Source organism: Tachysurus vachellii, chromosome 15, assembly GCF_030014155.1.
Source record: "Tachysurus vachellii isolate PV-2020 chromosome 15, HZAU_Pvac_v1, whole genome shotgun sequence".
Classification (NCBI taxonomy): Eukaryota; Metazoa; Chordata; class Actinopteri; order Siluriformes; family Bagridae; genus Tachysurus; species Tachysurus vachellii.
This window is the reverse complement of record NC_083474.1, coordinates 13,113,109-13,132,417: the sequence shown is the minus strand read 5'-3', so window position 1 is coordinate 13,132,417 and position 19,309 is coordinate 13,113,109. Positions and strand designations below refer to the sequence as shown.

General features: G+C 37.7%; 1 protein-coding gene across 1 annotated transcript in view; it reads left to right on the top strand.

Moving 5' to 3' along the window:
- Nucleotides 1–19,309, top strand: part of gab2 (GRB2-associated binding protein 2) — a 44,408-nt gene that overhangs the window by 24,619 nt on the left and 480 nt on the right. Inside the window, exons 3-10 of the mRNA XM_060888233.1 lie at nucleotides 10,442–10,676; nucleotides 11,728–12,308; nucleotides 13,185–13,279; nucleotides 13,390–13,675; nucleotides 13,840–13,930; nucleotides 14,096–14,198; nucleotides 15,038–15,160; nucleotides 16,078–19,309. The exon at nucleotides 16,078–19,309 is cut by the window's right edge and continues 480 nt beyond it. Of these exons, the coding sequence (XP_060744216.1) occupies nucleotides 10,442–10,676; nucleotides 11,728–12,308; nucleotides 13,185–13,279; nucleotides 13,390–13,675; nucleotides 13,840–13,930; nucleotides 14,096–14,198; nucleotides 15,038–15,160; nucleotides 16,078–16,221 (1,658 nt within the window). The 3' untranslated portion in view covers nucleotides 16,222–19,309. The remainder of the gene's footprint in view (nucleotides 1–10,441; nucleotides 10,677–11,727; nucleotides 12,309–13,184; nucleotides 13,280–13,389; nucleotides 13,676–13,839; nucleotides 13,931–14,095; nucleotides 14,199–15,037; nucleotides 15,161–16,077) is intronic.

Sequence of the window (19,309 nt, the reverse complement as noted above, 5' to 3'; positions counted from 1 at the left end):
AAATGGCTGATTATTTACAATGGTAATGGTTTCTAGGTACTGTAAATACTGGCAGGTTTTGCTATTCATTTTTTTAAAGCATCATATTTGAATGTGCAATGTGATCTCAGACAGATCATATGTAGACCCTCACATGAAGTGTACATTTCTTAACTGTTTTTTACAGCACATCTTTAATAGAAGCACCAAATTTATATCCAAATCTCCTTACTGTCATTTTCATGCCTTTGCCTAAATGGAGAGCTGCTGCACAAAGTAGATCCTCAGAAGCCAGAACATGAGACGTATATTATGGCTGTGAATCATACAGACAAGCCACTTTAAGGCCTCAGGAGCCAGGTGTGATGTGTGTTTTAAGCATCACAGGTGCAGTGGTGTTGTCTTTCACCTTTCTTCAGTTTGGTGAAGTCATCTCAGCTTGGCATTGTGCAGTGTTCAGTTAAAACAATTCTTATAAATTGATGTACCACATTGCTTTAAAAGAGTTACAGTAAGATGCGATATTTTTGTATTTTAAATAAAACTGAATGGGTGGATATTTGGATCATACACAATTTAGGATTGTACAGTAACTGTTCGTAATAGAGCAGAGTCATGGGATGGCTGTTGTTACATTCACATGTGCAGGACAAAGAAAGGTCACATTGATGAATATGGGGCAAACAGAACACAGCAGAGCGAATGATCAAGTCAAAACTTTATCCTGGTCACTGTGTTTAAGCTAACAGGTTCTTGTATGTATAAATATGTTTAGCAGAGAATATTAAGGCAGGCAGGATTAGAAACATCTTGTTTGCATCTCTAAAATATACTGTAATATAGTGCATCATTATTTTCTCTTATATTCTCTTTCTCTTAAATGTACATGAGTGATGCTGAAAAACATGCTGTTTAAAACACAGTTAGTGAGTATTCATCTTGTTTTACAGCACACACAGACACACACACACACACACACACACACACACACACTTACCCATCCTAATACACATATGCCATCCCTGCTGCATCTTTAAACTCCTCTAAATGACCCCTGATGCTGATGCTCTGAATTGATTCTGAGTTATTGTATGAGCTACAGCTATGGTCTCTTCCAGAGAATAAAACACCGATGCACACCAAGATTGCAATATACAGTAGATCAGAGCAGATCTCTCTCTGACTCACTGTTTTTCTCGGCCAAATGCCATTGCTGACCGCTCATTTCCCCCAGCTAGTATCAAGTTGTCAGCTGCTCTACACTCTCTGAGAAATAGGACAGACTAGATCGCCCCTAAGTGACTGTCACTCTGCTCTACAATAGGCTTTAAAAGTATTATGAACTGTTTTTGTCATCAGCACATCGATAGCATTTGTACAAGCTTTTCCACAAGAAAATACATAATTAACACCTATCTAGTCTGCACTATTCTGCAATTTTCAAATAGCATGTATTATTACACAGCTAAAGAAAAAAGCATGTTTCAGTTTTAAAAGCTTTATTTTCACTAAACAAGTATCATCCATTCATGCGTACTTATATATCGTCGCTGTCGGGCGGAAACCTCGTATGTCCAAATTTGGTCAATTTCATATTTTTTCACATATTGATGCTGTTGGTCAGTCCCCACGTGGGTCTGTTATTTTTACAAGTTATTAACCAATCTAAAGTCTTGAAAATAGCTTGAGCTATCTAATCTCTTAACTCCATTGGACACTTCAACTGTCCACCTCTTCCTCACTCCGCGGGAGAGATTCGCGGCATATTTAATACAAGTCGCAACTGATCAAGACATCTTCTGAGGTAAATGTCTTCAAAACACTGGGCTCAAATAAAAAAAAAAATCTTGACTCCCGCTAGTTCTGGTGCTCGTCTGAGGACAGGAATTTAGAGCAAGACAATCCACTGCAACGCGGACTAAACCCTGTGCATTGCAGATAAGGTACGGCGTTTTTTTCATTTCCTGAAAAAATAACGGTTTTGGAGATATGAGGATTCCGCCTGACAGCGACGATATGAGACAAATAACTATTGACACTATTCATTGTATTATAAAAATTATAATAATAAAATGCTGTTTAGCAAATTTTTGCAACTAAAATTCTACAATATAGTGCTTTAGCAATATTAATATTAATAAGCATCAGATTGTTTTTATTTGTGAAGTACAAGTTGTATAAGAAATTCTTTTTGGTGCTGAGCCACATATAGTACAGGACAGCACTGCAGCCAAAGAGTACAATAACAATACAGTACATTACATAGGAAGACAGTACGAATGTTTAATGTGGATATAGTTGATGCAGCAAAATTTAAGGATGTAATATAATTATTACGATGACTATAATAAGTGTTATTTTGCAGGTGTTCATAAAATTACAGTTTAATTTTAACTGGTGAATTAAAGTGATTTGTGCTGCATGTCAGAGGGAAAGGGAAGTGGAAAGAGTCTTTATTTAGACAGATTGTAGCCTGGAGCAAGAAACTGTGGAGGTGTGGACTGCTACGTGATTTCAGTGCTCTTATTCTGTGTTTCTGTTGTGAAAGGAATCACAGCAAAAGAAAGTGGCTGGATGTGTTGAGTAGGGTATGATTTTTCCCTACATGATTCTAGCATTATCTAAGTTAGTTTGCTATCTAGGTGAACAGACCAATTTTCTTCCTAAACCCAAACAAGATTTGATAAAATGCTAGAACTCGGAGTCCAAGATAGCAAAATTGTCTGTCCATCAGAAGAACCTAAACCAGTGGTGGTCAGTCGGTACGCTTGTGTATTACACTGCACTGTCATGTAGCATGAACAACAATTGGAAAAGATGCATTGAAAAGATGCAAGTGTCATGTGTCTCAGATGACACACAGAGACCTAGCTAGTTGGGCGAAATTAGCAAAATGAGATTATGTTTTTAAAGAATGACCAAATGCAAACAAAAGTACATTCAATTTAGTCATGAATCTTAAAGAAAATTACATATAAGTCATTCTATTAGTAGTGGATAAAAATTGTATAAAGATAAACAATAAAAAAAAGATAAGCAATTCTTGGCAGGGAAATACTAAGTGCTGTGTATTTGTTGGCAGTGTTTGAGATTTTTGTTATTGTAATTCATAGAAGACCATGAGAAATGATTTTAGTGAGAATTTCACCTAAAAAAAGAGACAGATGACTGATATGTACACAGAATTTGCTCTCCTTGCTTATATCCAGATATCTGAGGGCCTCTCATTTCTGACTATTTCACTTTACATCAGACCACTTGTTTACCAATAGACATGTTCTTCAGCTCAGAACTTGAGTGTTATGTCTTTTAAGTCTAGTTTTGTCTACAAATATGTCAGCCTTAATAAACAAGGATGTTCTGCTGTCTAGATCATACGTGTAGCCAGACATCTGTCTTAGGACAAACAAGAAGTTGTTCAGTACCTAGTGTGTATCAGCTGGGCTTGTTATCAGGGGTCTTGCAGCTCTAGCAACGTAATACCTAAAAAATTTTGCACACTTCTACTTACACAGATGTGGGGGATTCCCAGGATGACGAAGCTAACAGACGAGTTTGTTCTTATTTTTAAGGACTCAGACAGTTCACAGGGAGCGCACAACCATACCAGTGTAGTCAAAACAATGATTCACAGCAAATGTTGCTGAAGTCTGACTTGTGCCTTATCTGTACACTTGAGCATGAATTCATTGTGGAAAGTTCTTGTAAGAGTAAGCCTTCACAATATTTATCTCTTATACAATGTGATTTTTTTTTTTCCCTTTAGAAGGACTTTATTGAGTGTGTGTGTGCGTGTGCATGTGCGTGTGTGTGTGTGTGAATGTGCTTGTAATAGAAGTGCTCTGGGGGATGGTAAATGCGAGCAGCAGCAGGCTGGTATCGATACTCTGATCTGTCTGACTAGCCGGGCAAGGTTAGACTGCACAGGGAAGGGGAGAGTGAGTGTAAGCTCCTCATGGGACATCCACCAAGGTTATGCAAGGGCAGTCTAAACACCCTCCCCTCCAGCATACTTGCTCGAAAACACGCACACACACACAAAGTGCCCTTCATGTCCATTGATTTTTATTGAAATAGCGAGACGCCATGGTGCTGTGGGGTCAGATTGCTGATGCTACTCAGCTGTCTGCCTCAAACTGCTGCTCATCCACATCCCAGAATACCAGCACTCAGCAGCACTCCACCACACACCCTGCTGCATAGGCCGAGGAAGTGTTGCCTTTTCTATATCTCAGTAAATTTTCTGGGAAAAAAGTCCCACCATGATGAAATGTAGTCCACTAATGTAATGGTGGAATTAATGATTTAAGTGATTTAAGAACAGCAAAACCACATATTTATCAAAAAGCTCATTTATTAATGGGATCATTTGTTCAAAACAAGGCCATGTCTATTTTAGTCTATTTTAGGCAATGTAGTCAGATTTACTGTACAACACGAAGCTCATTGATTAATATGAACATAGATCTTGTCATTTAATCATCACAGCCCTGTATGCTGAATACTAAAACTTCTATAATCCCACAATAACCTCTCCCATGAGTCCTGCTTACCAAAGCATTTAGTCAATCTAGCAGTGATCAGATCTATACTTCATGTTGAGACTGTTCATTTGTGATGCTGTAAACTTGTCTTTTTCCCTAAAAAAATTAACTTTGCCTTTGAATTTGACTTTGGAATTCAGTGAAAAATTTATGCTAGTTCTCAGATCTAAAAAAAAAAAGTTATCAGTATATTTCCTTTAACTGGCCTATTTCAAGTTAGCATGTTTGCATTTGAAGGAACGATTGAAAGAACAATTCAGGTGAAGATTTTTAGTTGTAGGTTGAGATGAACACTCTCAGAACACATAATGTTACATGCCAATCTGTGGTTGATTTAGTGCTGCTGTGACCATCAACAGACAATGACAAAGTTCTGGCAGAGTCAGATCATTTTAAAATAAAATTGTAGGATAATATCTTTATATGCTGTAGGATTATGTGAGACTTGTGGGATAGCTACAAATTATGGTACTGGCAATTGCCAACCATAATTTAATCATTTAATTTAATTTAGGGCCAACTAAATTAATTAAACTTGCTAATTGGAAGAAAAATGTAATTGGAAAAAAATAATTGGATAATAAATCCTTATTATCTCTGGTTGACTTCAAACAATGCTTCTGTATATGTAACCTGTTTTCTGCATGAGTCTTGCTCACACACGATTGGTTATGTTTATGGCCTAAAAGTTTTACAGCCTAAAAAGGTTTATTACTCTTATTTTAAAGCCAATACAGAGATATGAGCCATCCAACATGTGGCATAAAAAATCTGCTCAACAGTTCATGGCTACACTGATTTTATACCAAAGCACCACTGGAATTGAGACTGGAACGTCATACTTTAAGGAAGCAGAAGGGAGGATAATAATGTGGAGTGTATGGCTATCAGTTTGTGTCTTGGACCAATGAGATTAATTACAGTGCAGATCACGAGGGTGAGATGGAGATTTTTACAGAGTCCCAACAGAAACAGTCCCAACAGTGCCTTCCACTGCATAGTTAGGGCTGGATTATCTCCTAATACAAATTTTAGGAGTGTCTAAACATTAAAGCCAACAGTGTCAAATTCCTGCCTTTTGCTTGCAAGTCATTTTAATATTCTAAAATGATTTGTTGTTATTTTCATTTTTTGCATTAGCATATTGCTGTACTTGCCTTTTCCTCAAGCCTGAATGTCTCTAAATGCCCCATTCATCAATAACGTTTCTCTGGCTGGTGAATAAACAGCAAAATGAAAACACATCGAGCCAAGACTTTACATCCCTATGGTAAAAGATAAATGAAAAATTTGTTGAAATTTCAAGGTCCCTTTACAATATCTAAAAACAACTAATATTGATAGCATGGTATTAACCTGAAAGGAGATATCTCATGGTTACCATTGTATGCTGGATTCTACACCTGCAAATAAATAGCGAGTAATACAATCTACATACTACTTACTACTACTCAAGTGGGAGTGTAAATGTGTGCACTAATGCTCTGTTTCTCTAGTACAGCTCATGGTGTCTATAACATTGAGTCATGTGCTTTTGAGAGCATGTCATGAGATCATCAAGGGCATCCATTTTGGTTCTACTTGTTTGTAAATGCTGATTCTGGCTCATCAAACACTGATGAACTCTGCATGAATTCTAGCAATTACATTTTTTTATGAGAAATATGTCCTTACTTATTCGGCAGATTTAAAACTATGCCAGTTCCTTATTTGGCAATTGTTTTTGTTCCAAACAATTATAGCATTTATGCTAATATCTATGAGTGCCAGGGGGTTAAACATGTTGTTCAAGGGCACAGTGCTGGCTCATTATCAACTCTTGAGATCTGAGCTTAAAACTTACACTCATAGAAACTACCAAACTTCCACTGTGTACCTCTTTGTCAACAACAATCTAATGGTATCACTTGCCAAATATTAGGTTTCTTTGTATAATATACTATGTTTAAGTATATGTCCTCGTCCTCCTCTTTTGCGTTGTGAGACACTTCTCCATTTGTCAAACCTGATCAGGTTTGGTAACACTAATTGTGGAATAGTACAATTATTCTTATCAGAAGTATTACATCAATGGTTCCACAATTTCTCTCAGACTCTCTGATATGCACAGTAATATTCTATTAGTTTATACATTGCTGACTTACATACCTTTGGTTGGCTGAAGGAGCTGATGTGCTCTGTTCCAGGTATTACTCTCACTTTTTCCACTGAGAGAACGAAATGTAATCCTCCAATCCTCCGCAATGAACTCTCTCACCCCCCCACCCCCACCCCCCCACTCCTCCCTGATTATGGATGATCATCTGTTTACTGCTTTGCAGTAGTGCTCAGTTTTTTCAACCTCTCTGTGAACCTAGACATAAGAAGAACACTAATTTCCTTCCACCTTTCTTTCATGTTTTGAAATATGTTTATAAAAAATACATTAAAAACAGGGTTGATCAGTCCAAGCTCTTGAGGCTAATTGAAGTTGCTGTGTGGTTGTGAGTAGCACTCACATGATGTAGGCAGTGGTGGAGGGGGTTGGAGAAGACTGGCTTTTGGGAAATGACCCTCATCTCGCTGTGTCACTCTGATAATTGCTTTATATTCAGAGCAAGTCTCCCTGACCATCTCAGCTCACTTGCTTTTGAGACACAAACCTGTCTCTTTAATTTGGATGTTGTTCATTTGTTTCCAGTTCTGTGCCACCAGTTGTTGTTATTGAGGTATATTTTTAGGCCAACAGTTTTCCATAACACCACCACTATTGTCATCCTCGCACCAGCCTGCACAGTAGCCTCTGAAGTGGCCAGAGATGTTATCTACTGACGTCAACCTCATTAGGGCAAATAAAATGTCCCAACTTTAGGAATGTAAATGCCTCTTGGCGTACCATTTTGGATGCACCATTATCATTGTGCTGGGTGTTGTGCGAGAGAATTGGACCCAAGAGACAAAAGCAGTCTGTCCAGAGCCTTTTAGAGTAGACAGGGTAAAGTTCATCTTCCTTAAACACCATCCATTTTTGCAGAAACTGCTAAGGAAATGACTTTTCAACAGTCAGCCATTAAAACTGAAAAAGGCTACAAAAAAAGTGAAAGTGGGTTTACTCTGTTTTGATATCATTTGGTCTGATATGAGCCTGAATATGATTTAGAACAATGACCATCAGAGAAAGCTACTGAACAGATACCAGATGAAAAATTTGTAGTATCTGAACAATTACCTTTTTTTAATATACTAAAATTGGATTTTATCATTGGGTCATTCCATACTTCTATTTCAGTATAAGATATAAATCATATTATCCCCTGTCCTTGGATGACTTTTTCAATGTAGAGAGGAAATGAGGTTTTGATAAAAGACTGCCTTTCTTCTCACTTTCTCCTTATTACAGCCCTCCTAATTTTGGACTCCTGATGTTGTGAGATTGTGGCCGCTTTGCCAGTAGGCAAGGTATCACTGGCCTTTACAGGAACATTGCTGCATTGCATTTAAGTGTGTACTGAAATTAAAAGGCATTGTGCATTTGGGTATCATGACATAGGATCATTGGTGTACACCTTCAGGACTTTAGAACCCAACCTTCAGGACTTTAGAAACAGGCAGGTAACATCATTACAGACTCTTCTTACCATGGCCACAACCTGTTTGCACTTCTCCCTTCAGGAAGACGCTACAGATCTCTGTGCACTAGAACATCTAGGCCGAAAAACAGTTTTTCCCCCATATCCGGTTTAAACAGCTAATACAGGGATTATTACCTGTGTTCTGTAATTCATTCTCCATCTCTTTATTACTGCCTTTTTCTCAAGTACTATGTAAATATGTAAATCATTACTATTTAAATGTTTACTGTTCTCATGACAGGTATGTATACAGTATATGTATTTATGTACCAAGAGCACCTTAAAAACCACAACAAATTCCTTGTGTGTCTGTGCACACACTTGGCAAATAAAGCTGATTATGATTATTATTTTGACATAGGTGGGTTTTATTTTCCAAAATTGTGGCTAAAAATATGCTTTAATTTTTTTTTTTCATTTATTGTTTCTATTATAAAATTAATAATTATTTTTCAACACAAAGATCCTTTCACATAATGCTAACATTTCTGGTGCAAATACCATTCAGTAAACACAAAGAAATATCAGTCAAAATTTTATCAAGGAAGTCTAAAATTATTTGATAAAATCAAATGACAAAATCAAAGAAAGCTATAATTTGAGGTTATTTGAATAACATATTCCAAGTACTCCAAACACTTTCATACTACCATCAATCAAGCCTTTTTAGGCACTTTAGTGTAGCAAATGTATTGATCAATCCCATTAGCATCAGTGATGAGCCATCAGGACTACTCCCTGGGCTGCTTTGTCTCGTCACTACTGTATAATGTAATTTTCCATTTTGAGGCAACATGGTCAAACCTATATAGTACTATAGAGTTCAACTACAGTGCCAGTGCACTGCCTTAAGGTATTTTCTCCATCATGTAACTTGATTCCACCAAGCTCTGTAACAAATGTGAAGTGCATATTTTGTCCTAGGTTGGGGGCAAGCATCCCCCAATAAATCAATACATATCATGCCTGTAAGAGGACAAGAGTCCACAGAGATGGTTGAAGCATTTGCATAGGTCTCAGAGGCCATTGGAAGAGTGATTGCTAAACTAGCCATAAGAATGGTAGTGGATTCTCATAAAACAATGGACTAATTGAAGACCAGCATGAGCCTATTGACACTGTGGCCTGGTCAAAGTCTTTTTCCGGTTGTCCAGTGGTGGGGCAAAGTGTGGAACATCTGTGTCTTCCTTTGTCTCTATTTCCCTCTCCCTCTGCCTGTGTCCGAGTCAGGGGTATGACCACATTAACCTGATGTATATGTACTGAATAACTGTCATGCTGATTCCTCAAATTTAAACTAAAAAAAATATATAAAAAATTCCTCTGATTTTAAAGATTCTTTTTTAGTATTTTACATAATAGTGGCAAATAGTGAGCATCACATGAATGCATCACATGACCCATAGGTTGAAGAGCAGAAACTCATGAGGTCTGAACATGTGGTGGTGGTGGGTATCATTCTGCCTCCCACTACAGCATGTGGAAAGTGTGGATCTTCTCAAGAGGCGTAATAAACTTAGTTTTCCACCCACTCTTTGGCACTCTATTGCTTTTTCTGCCCAGCTTGTTGTGCGTGAGGAGGATGATGGGTGGTGGGAAGAAAGGGTCATATGCACTTTCTGTTTTTTTGGCTTTCTGCCTGGTCTATTTTGAGTTGCAAGGCCTGAGATTTGCCTCCACTCTGCAGACCCATGCTGCAAAAATCAGATGTCATTAAGAAACAGCCCAATTCAAAGGCCATGCTGTTCACACAGTTCTGTGTTAAGACAGAAAAACAGACATGTTGTGGATAATAAAAACTATACATTTTTGTGCATGTTGTTAACAGAGCTGGGAAAGCATGCTATAAAAATTACCTTTGGCTGAATACAGAAAAACCTAAAAATTCATTTTTTTCCCTCCTTTTCTTCCAACACTGGCTTTCAGCATCGGTTGAGTTTGGAGTACACACTGAAAGCTATTCAATCCAAATGCCAACATGGATGGCTTAATGCTCTTAATTTAATTTTCCATGTCTATTGACTTCATTGATTATGGCGGGAAAGAGAAGCTGGCTGCTCTTTTTGGTCTTTTTATATACAATTTTGCAAAAAGAAATCAATAAATCCATTTTGGATGGTCGTTCTAAGTAAAATCCTTTCTGTAGTGTCCAGGACATCCTGTTTCCTGTGACCTCATGATGTTTGTGATGAATGTTGGTTTTGTTTTTGTTTTAACTTACTACTCAAATCCAGCCTGAATAGATTTTATGCACGTCTTCATGCAACATGTCTAATTCTTTATTTATATATTTTTCAATTACTGCAGATGATAGGCCACCTACTTCCCACATGCATCGCTCCATGGCTGGTGACCTCAGCAGTTCTCTGTTCTCTGGCTGCTCTGGTGAACGGAAGATGACTGTGCCATCACACTCCAGCCAACCAATGCTGTTCACCTTTGACATGCCAATACGCCACTCCCATGCCCCTCTATCCAACAGTGCCCCCCAGGACTACCTCCTTCTTCACCAGTGTATGAGCCGGACAAGTGAGAGCACCCGGTAAGAGACATGACCTCTACAAACCAATACTATTTATTTTTTTTTTTTGCATGATCTTTTTCTTGAATCTCAAGAGAAACCATGCATCATCCATCTTTAGCTGCCATTAGTTTTTATTCTGTTATGTATAAACAAATAAGTGAAGCTTATCTTTACTTCTGAATAGGAACCTAAGTTAATAACGCATATGAAATTTTAAAGAATCAAATACCAGGTAAAGTGGTAAATAGTTTTAGGAATTTTTTTTGAGAAGGCCATTGATATGATTTGAATTACATTCCGTATCTTTCAGATAATGCCTGGATTTTGAGCATGTTACTTGAGGCTGCATTTAGAGCAAAGAAATCTGAAGGCATCAAGTGAAAATTTGTGATTTTTCTCAAACCTTAATGATGTGTAATGTCTCACCACTTGTTTATATGAAGCTAGAAAAAAAAGTCAATTTTTAATATGGATGCGAGTTTAAGCGCCCTTCCCATAGACCCAATATATTAGACTGCCTTTTCAATAAAATGACTCAGCTGAATGTGAGACTGTGTTATTATAGACTCTAATAGCACCATCCATCATGCCTGAGAGTGGGAAACACTGACTGCTGTTGCCTTTTGGGTACAGTCATGTAATATAGCATTTATGGCAGTCTTGTATATAGATTTTGTTTTTTAAACACAGTGTCTTATATACTCCACTCCAACCCAATACTGGAGCAGACTATATATCTTAAAGGCACCAAATCTTAGAACAAAGCATCTAAGGCTTTATAATATTATAATGTTTATTTATATATGGACTGTATAAGAAATAGGAAGGAAATTTGTAGAGACTGACTATTGTTTGTGCCTTTGTATTCTGTTCAAAGGTAAAAAAAAAAGAAAATCCAAAACATTAAAAAGCTATATGAATTCATTTTCTGGCTGTTCCACTGTATATGCATTTTATTAATAATTCATGTCATAAATATCATTCAGAAAAGCAGATTCAAAGTTTAAAACATTGACCCAAAAATAATATAATATATATTTGTAAAAACTGCACTGCATTTCTCCACCAGGAGTGCCAGTTTCTCACAGGCACAGCGTGGCAGTCTGTTGTTGGGCAGTGACTCATCAGTGCAGCGTCTTGCTCATGGCGTTTCACAGTGTCTGAACGGGACAGGCTCTCAACTACATAGCTCCTACAGCCTTCCCAAATCCAACAAACACCAACAGCTTGGGGTACATGCAGATTCACCCCACGAGGCCTGCTATGTGCTGCCCCGAGCCCACAGTGCCGAGGAGCCTTCTGACCTGGAATCTGATGAGATTTACACCTATAAGACACCCAGTAATGCCCTCGCCACTGTGCAATTCAATGACCACCGCCCTACAGACAACTACGACCAGCCTGGTACGCCTGGCTCTATCTATCAGATACCTCGCACATTTGATAGGAACCACAATGCTCTGACACCCAACAGTGCAGATTCAACGGGTGGCCCCCCACCACCCAGACCACCAAAACCCAGCCTGAACTCAGAGACACGCTGGGGAAGCCCGCAGTCCCTCGTAGGACAGAATGGAGACATAGCTAATGTGTCTGTCATCCCAAGGAGAAACACTCTTCCAGCTGTGGAGAACTTCAAGCTTCAGAGAGGTACGAAACTTAGGAAATGTATGAATTGCCATTTGTATAATAAACAATAAATAAAATTGTCTTACATTTGAATTTGCATACATGAACATAATATTTCTAAAAATATCTTTTGTCAGTATTCAGAGTTTGTTTTGAATCTTAAAAACATAATTTTTCCTGTAAAATTTAATGTCACATAAAAATTAATAGTTAATAGTTAATAATTGAATTTCATGGATTTATGCCAGCCTTTTATTTATTTTTGATTTATATACTTATATACTTGAATTATATACTTCAGCTGATAATCTCAGGCAACCACTGCTGCCTTGTTCAGTTATAAACTGGTTCCTTTCCATTCTTCCTTCCTGTATCTTCATCTCTCTCTCTCTTTCTCCATTCACTGCTCACATCTGATTTTAAACAGAGGCAATCTGGCTTGTGCCGCTCTGATCTGCAGGGAGGATAATGAAATTCAAACCATGCATGCAGTCCCAGAGTGGCTCGTTCCGGCCTGATAAGCAGAGAAAAAAACAGACGAACAGGCTCTGTTCTAGGCCTCTGTGGTGGCTCTGTGCTCAGTCAGGCCAGGCCAACATGTCTGGAGTAACAGGAAGTAACCTTTTGACCCTGCTGGCTCAATAACAGTCTGTTCATGCACCTGTGTTTGGCAGCCATGTTCCCAGAAAGGATAATCGGAAAGCAATGGAGTGCATGAAGTAGTAGTTTCATGTGCTGACCGCTCTGAGCACGTCACTCCTGTTTGTTTGAAAATGGACACAGGAATTACTGCCTTTTTTTTTTAACATGGCCCAGGAGTCTCTGTCAGGAATGTTCCAGCAAACATTATGAGTGGAAGCTGTTTTTAAAGGGTTTTTATGTTTATCTTCTCTGCAGGATCCTCCTTTGAGACCAGCAATCAGCGCCTGCACTATTTCAATAACTCTGGTCAATCAGTAGAATCTGTCAATGATGGCTTCAGCTCCTACCTGGTAAAACACTCTATCAAACCTACATCATTATATAGCATTAAACTGTATAGACAAGTGGATGTCCTGCAATGTGAACCTAGTTTGAGTTTAGTTCTCACGTCTTTTGACAGAGAGAAAAAACTCCACTTACCCGCTCAAACAGTGGAAATTCTGAAGACAACTATGTGCCTATGAACCCTGGCTCCTCCACCTCCCCTCTCAACGCTGCCCTGGCTGACAGCCCCAAGAACAACTACATTCCCATGAGTCCTGGTCCACACCACTTTGACTTCCCAGGATTCTCTGCCACTCTGCCAGCCAGGAAAGGCAGTACAGCGTCAATGTGCTACCGACCAGGCCGTGTGAGTGACATCACGCCTCCACCAATCAACCGCAACCTTAAGCCCAACAGAAAAGGTAAGGATTGTGCTTTAATCAGTTCAACTTGCCAAGAGTTTACAGTTTAATATAATCCAAGTATTCAAATATTTGGCACCTACAGTAAATCACCTAAACATTCAATAGCACATACAATGTATTACAAATTATTTTAATGCTTGTTAATTAATTGACATTCGTAGTAAAGCCATCACCTCTGGACCTGAGGAATAATGGCATCATTGATGAGCTTCCTTTTAAGAGCCCTGTGACCTTGTCCTGGAGCAGACCTGTGTAAGTCATTTTTAGCCATGATTAGATTTCCTAGCTCTGGAAATTTTTAGTGATTAGCTATTAACATGTGAGATGAGAAACAAAAAATCTTTGCTTAATGGATGTCAGTTGAAAAGCAAAATTGCAAAACACTCCACAATTCATGCATTTTCTGTTTAATTCCAGGCCTGTTTTGAACTCCATCTCCTCACAACACTGTCGACCCATCTCCACTCAGAGCATCACCAGCACTGATTCTGCAGACAGTGAGGAAAATTATGTGGCAATGGTGAGTTAAACTCCTTACAGGGGACTTTTTGTCTTTAATATCACTGCTCTTCAGGGCTTTTTGTATTGTGAAAATAGACTTCAGACAGCACTGTTTTTCCCACCTACCTTTCATTATCAAACTGAGCTGTATATTTAAAGAAACAGTTTGTCATGTGATCTGCCAATTTGATGACAGCAATTTTAAATATAGAACCGTTTTCACCAATTACACAGTTGTCTATTTGATGCTTGTGGTAGACAGATGCTTGTGGTAGGTCACACCACATCCCACTAGTGCATTATTCAGAATTATTACACATTTTAGCCACATTTAGTTCTTCTACTAATACTGTTTAGTTGGTCTGCCGCTTGCGCACAAAATCTTATGTGAGGCTTTTTATAAAAGTCTTTAATGTGTGGCATTAACCAACAAACTACCATTTTTTTTCAAATAACAATCATTCTCTCCAAATATAACACAACACTTACATTCATGGTTTTACCCACACATAATTAAAACGTCTGGAAGGCTTAAAGTTCTCGACTTTATTTGACAGCTTCTCCTCAAACAATTTTCTGCTGTGCTTCTTCAGAAGACTTTTTGTCTGCATATAAAATCTACGGTAGAGGAAAAACCTCTTAAATGAGAAAAAATTGTGGACAACTAATATCAAACCAATTGTTGACACTGATTCCTATTTTTAATCAGTCTTTTCAAAAGAACACGTTTCAATGTCAATTTGATTGTAAAGTTATGTATAACAGTTTACTGTACATTATTATTTATCTATTTATAAAATTTTATAAAATCAATGCTTTTATGTCTGATTCTAAAATTACAATCATGTGCATCTTTAGCAAAACCCAGCATCTACCTCGCCAGCGGTGAGTGGTACCAGCAGCCCTGCTTCTAGAAAAGGTTGTAACGTCGACTACTTGGCTCTGGATTTCCAGTCTGGATCCCCTGGTCCACACAGAAAGGTAACATATACCTTCTCTCCATAAAACACATGCAGGTTGACTTTACAAAAAAAAAAATCTTTATTATTTATTATATTTGTTATTTTTTGTAGGTTATAGGTTTGTTGTTTGGACACACTTAACATGTATTACTGTTTTCAGTCATATAGATCCTGTCTTTTATGTTTTTCTAACGTTCACACCCACAAAGCCAGCTCTCTGCTATCATATGACAGCTTCCGGTTGGGTGAAGGCAAACATGTGCTTCCTCTGACACAAATGAAGCCAGCGACAACTGTGTCGTTTTAAACTACTGCTCATGTCGTGTCAGCATCAGTGCAGTGTATCACATGCAGGACCTCATACTTGCTCACAGAGTGTCACTGTGATTGACAGGGGAGAGACTGAGCATGCACTTCTCACCCAGAGAGCAGAGACAATTTTAAATTTATACAGTGCTACAGTTTTAACATTTGAAACATTTGAAAGTGCAAAATATTTTTTTACTGTGAAAGAAAAGTGAATTATAAAAAGTAGTAGAGATTTTTTAGTTGTATAAGTATTTACCACCTTTGACCAAGACTCTGTAGACCCATAAGCTGATTCTGTCACTGTCAGTTTTGCACTTTTGAATCAGATTGTTTTGTCCAGTCTTCAAGGCAAAATTGCTCAGGCTCTGTTTGATTGGATGGAGATGGTTAGTGAACAGCAATTTCTGCACAGATGACACTTATCATTCTATCATGCAGGATGATTGTTGTTATTGTCTCAACATGTGTTCCCACTTTCAGATTTACTCATGTCATTACTCATGTCTCTTCACTATGAATCACCAACAGTCATGAAATAGTTTGAAGAAGCAATGAAGCAGCTCATATGTTGCTGACATGTTGTTCTTGGTCACTTAGCTTTTTTCCATCCATAATCTTTCATCACAGCCTTCCACGTCTTCCGCGACATCAGATGAGAAGGTTGACTATGTTCAGGTGGACAAGGAGAAGACACAGGCCCTTCAGAACACCATGCAGGAGTGGACGGACGTCCGGCAGTCCAGTGAGCCGACCAAAGGCATTAAATCCTGACAGAGCGCTAACATGCTAATTCTGGCAGCAAGATGAAAAACACAATGCACGTGGGCCTCCTTATCACTTCATTTTCCACCAGACTGGTGTGCCATGACATTTCTTCCTTCAGCAAAACACAAGATTCAACAGGATTTTAAAGCGATGTTATAAAATGGAACCCAAAGCCATAACAAAACCCTTGGTCTTATGAGGGAAAACACATAGCCATTAATCACCAAGGAGTTGCCTGGCTTGGTAACTACTGTATGAACGGAGATTGACAAATAAACTGTATTGTGATCATCAGTAATGAATACATCAAAAATGTGCATCAGTATACACATAAAAATGCATTGTGTCTTATAAATTGTTTGATTTAAAAGATACCTATTTCCTTCTGTACAAATGCCTTAGATCTATCACGACAAACCCAGAGGTAAATTGCCATGACTGTTAGCATAGCCTTTTAATTCTGCCCCTGACAGTTTCTTAACATCTTCTACATCACTAGAGTATATAGCTGTCATTAACTAGAGAGATGTGAAGGATGGTTTTTAATCATGCAACTTAATTTCCCAAAATATAAACAAACCAGTCTAATCAAACCAATGCAACCCTGACCAGGCAGTTACTAATGATGAGAAACAGCACACGTTCATTCATTCAGAAAGCATCATATCTAAATTCTCTCTCTTGCCTACAAAAAAAACCGAAAAAAAAAAAACAAATAAATCGAACATAGTGCTCCTCCTTCATGTCTGTACATGTATCTGTTCAAAACACATTATCAGTTCATTGTAAATATTGTTCCCATGATTGTTTACATCCCTCTGACAGATTGATTATATATCATAGATCTTCTCAAAAGTCAAGTCAAGTCAAGTTGCAAAGCTTTTATTGGGTACATACTCTTCCGTCTAATATAATTCTAAGAAATGTGCTAACAAACATAAACAAGCTGACTTTTGTGGAGAGTCACCGAAATCCTTTAAAACTAATTTTACATTGGGAGAATGAAAAAGATATTAGATACATGCAGAAAAATGTGTATAAGGAGAAAAAAGTATTCACCACTTTGGAGGTTTGTGGCAATAACAATTTACAAGACACAAGGTGCATATAGATCTGTGAATAGTGAAACACATTTGAGATGTCTCACTGATTATTGACAATGCACACATGTATCAATACCACTTATCTCTCTCCGTACCCTTGTAAGCCGATGGCTCGTATTTGAAAGAAACTACCAAATATGCACCTCAGACTGTGCAGTTGCAGCATGAGTTGCATGCAGTTGCCTTTTTATTTGGTAGTGCAATATAGGCCATGGATATCATTGATTGGTGGAAAGTTATCTCTAGTGCAGTGTTATCAATACTAACAAATGGGCACTGCATGAAATTTAAATAACTGTGTTCTTTTCAGAGTTGAGTGAGCTTACAGTAATGGCTTTCCAGTCAAACTGAACTGCAGTCTATTGATTCTAGAAAAACAGAAGCCTGATTAACATTAAAAGTGGCTGAGCAAACAAGAGACTCAGCTAAAAAAAAAAGGCAAAACCTACTGGTGTGTGGTGTGTAAAGAACAAGCTTTTCAATTTATGGAACTATATTCAAGCTACATAGCTAACGTTTGCATTGAAAGATCTACCCATGCAGATTTAGCTTAGCTGTGCATGTTCGGTCAGGAATATGATGAAAACCGATTGCGCATTCTCTCTGTAGGGACCTAGCAATAAATTACTTGTCCATTTTGCTAGTAGACGAAAATGTTCCTTTCAAGCGGTTTTGGTTTTCAACTCTGTATCAGATAAGATAAAGAAATGATAAATATTGAAGTGGTTCTCAAGGACATAATGGCTTTAGATGTGTATATTTTCCTCTTGGATTCATGGCCATATTTCTTAAAGGGTGCAGTTGTGTGCTAGCAGAAGTTCCACAGTAGCCTGTGTATTCACCAGAGTTTAAAAGACACACACAAAATGATTAAAGAACATATTTCTTTGCAGATTACAACTGTAGTATACATCTCTGGTAGTTCTTGTCTGCACGATGGCAGCAGTGGACCAACACTGTAGCATTACTGACCTACTTGTCATTCCAGTCAATCACTTTTGGTGCAGCTCCATGTAAACTCTGTGAACTCCAGATTAATATGAGGTCACGACTGTGCGTAAGTGTTACATTACTGTGAAATGTTAAACAGACAAGTATTTTAAACTGAACCAGGTGAATTAGTTACAGCTGTACTGTGTCTTGTAAATGATAAATAGGAATTAACTGCAGTAATGAAGAGTGTTCAATTTTTAAAACAGTTCCGATTCATCATGTCTCTTAATGATAAATGCATTACTTTCTGTATAAAAATTTTAAATGAGGTTTCTATTTAAAACCACTGTCAATGAAAGCCTTTAGATTTCACAGTTACAATCATATAATATGTAGAGTATACCAGATTATCAGGAAAGAAAAAAAATATCCAGTAATTTTACTTTTAGTGAGTTCAATTTTGGACAGGAAACTGTCAGAAAGACCAGTGAAGAAATTTTGTAAGTTCTGTAAATTCCTCAGTGGTTCTCCTTGTGAGGTTCTGTTGTAAGCTACTTTTTTTTATTACAAGGGCTTTGCATATTAACATACTGTTATAGGGCTCTACACAGAATGCTCGTGAGTTATTTTCTAGACAATTTTACTAGATTTAACTTTTTTTTTTTTCTTAAAGCTAGAATTTCCAAAATGTAAATTTACATGCCATTTTAAGAGGTCCTATGTATGACGTTAAGATATGACATGCCAATTGAAAACAAATATGCCAGTCCTGTTAAAAATTGAATTACATACACATAATCATTGCTTATCATCAAAGGTATTTCTTATTTATTATTAAATAAATACTCCATGGGATTCCTTGCTCTTTAATCCAGGTCCTTCTTTACTTTGATTTGAGATTAGAGCATTTATTATGGCATGGATTATGGGGCTACCTTTTTAAAACACTGTTATTGGAAAGCTTTGGAGATGTACTTTCTGGGGTAACGGTGCACTGGCATTGCCCTTAAGTATTTTGTGATTATGCTCAAAGACTCTGTGAGACTGAATTCGGTTAA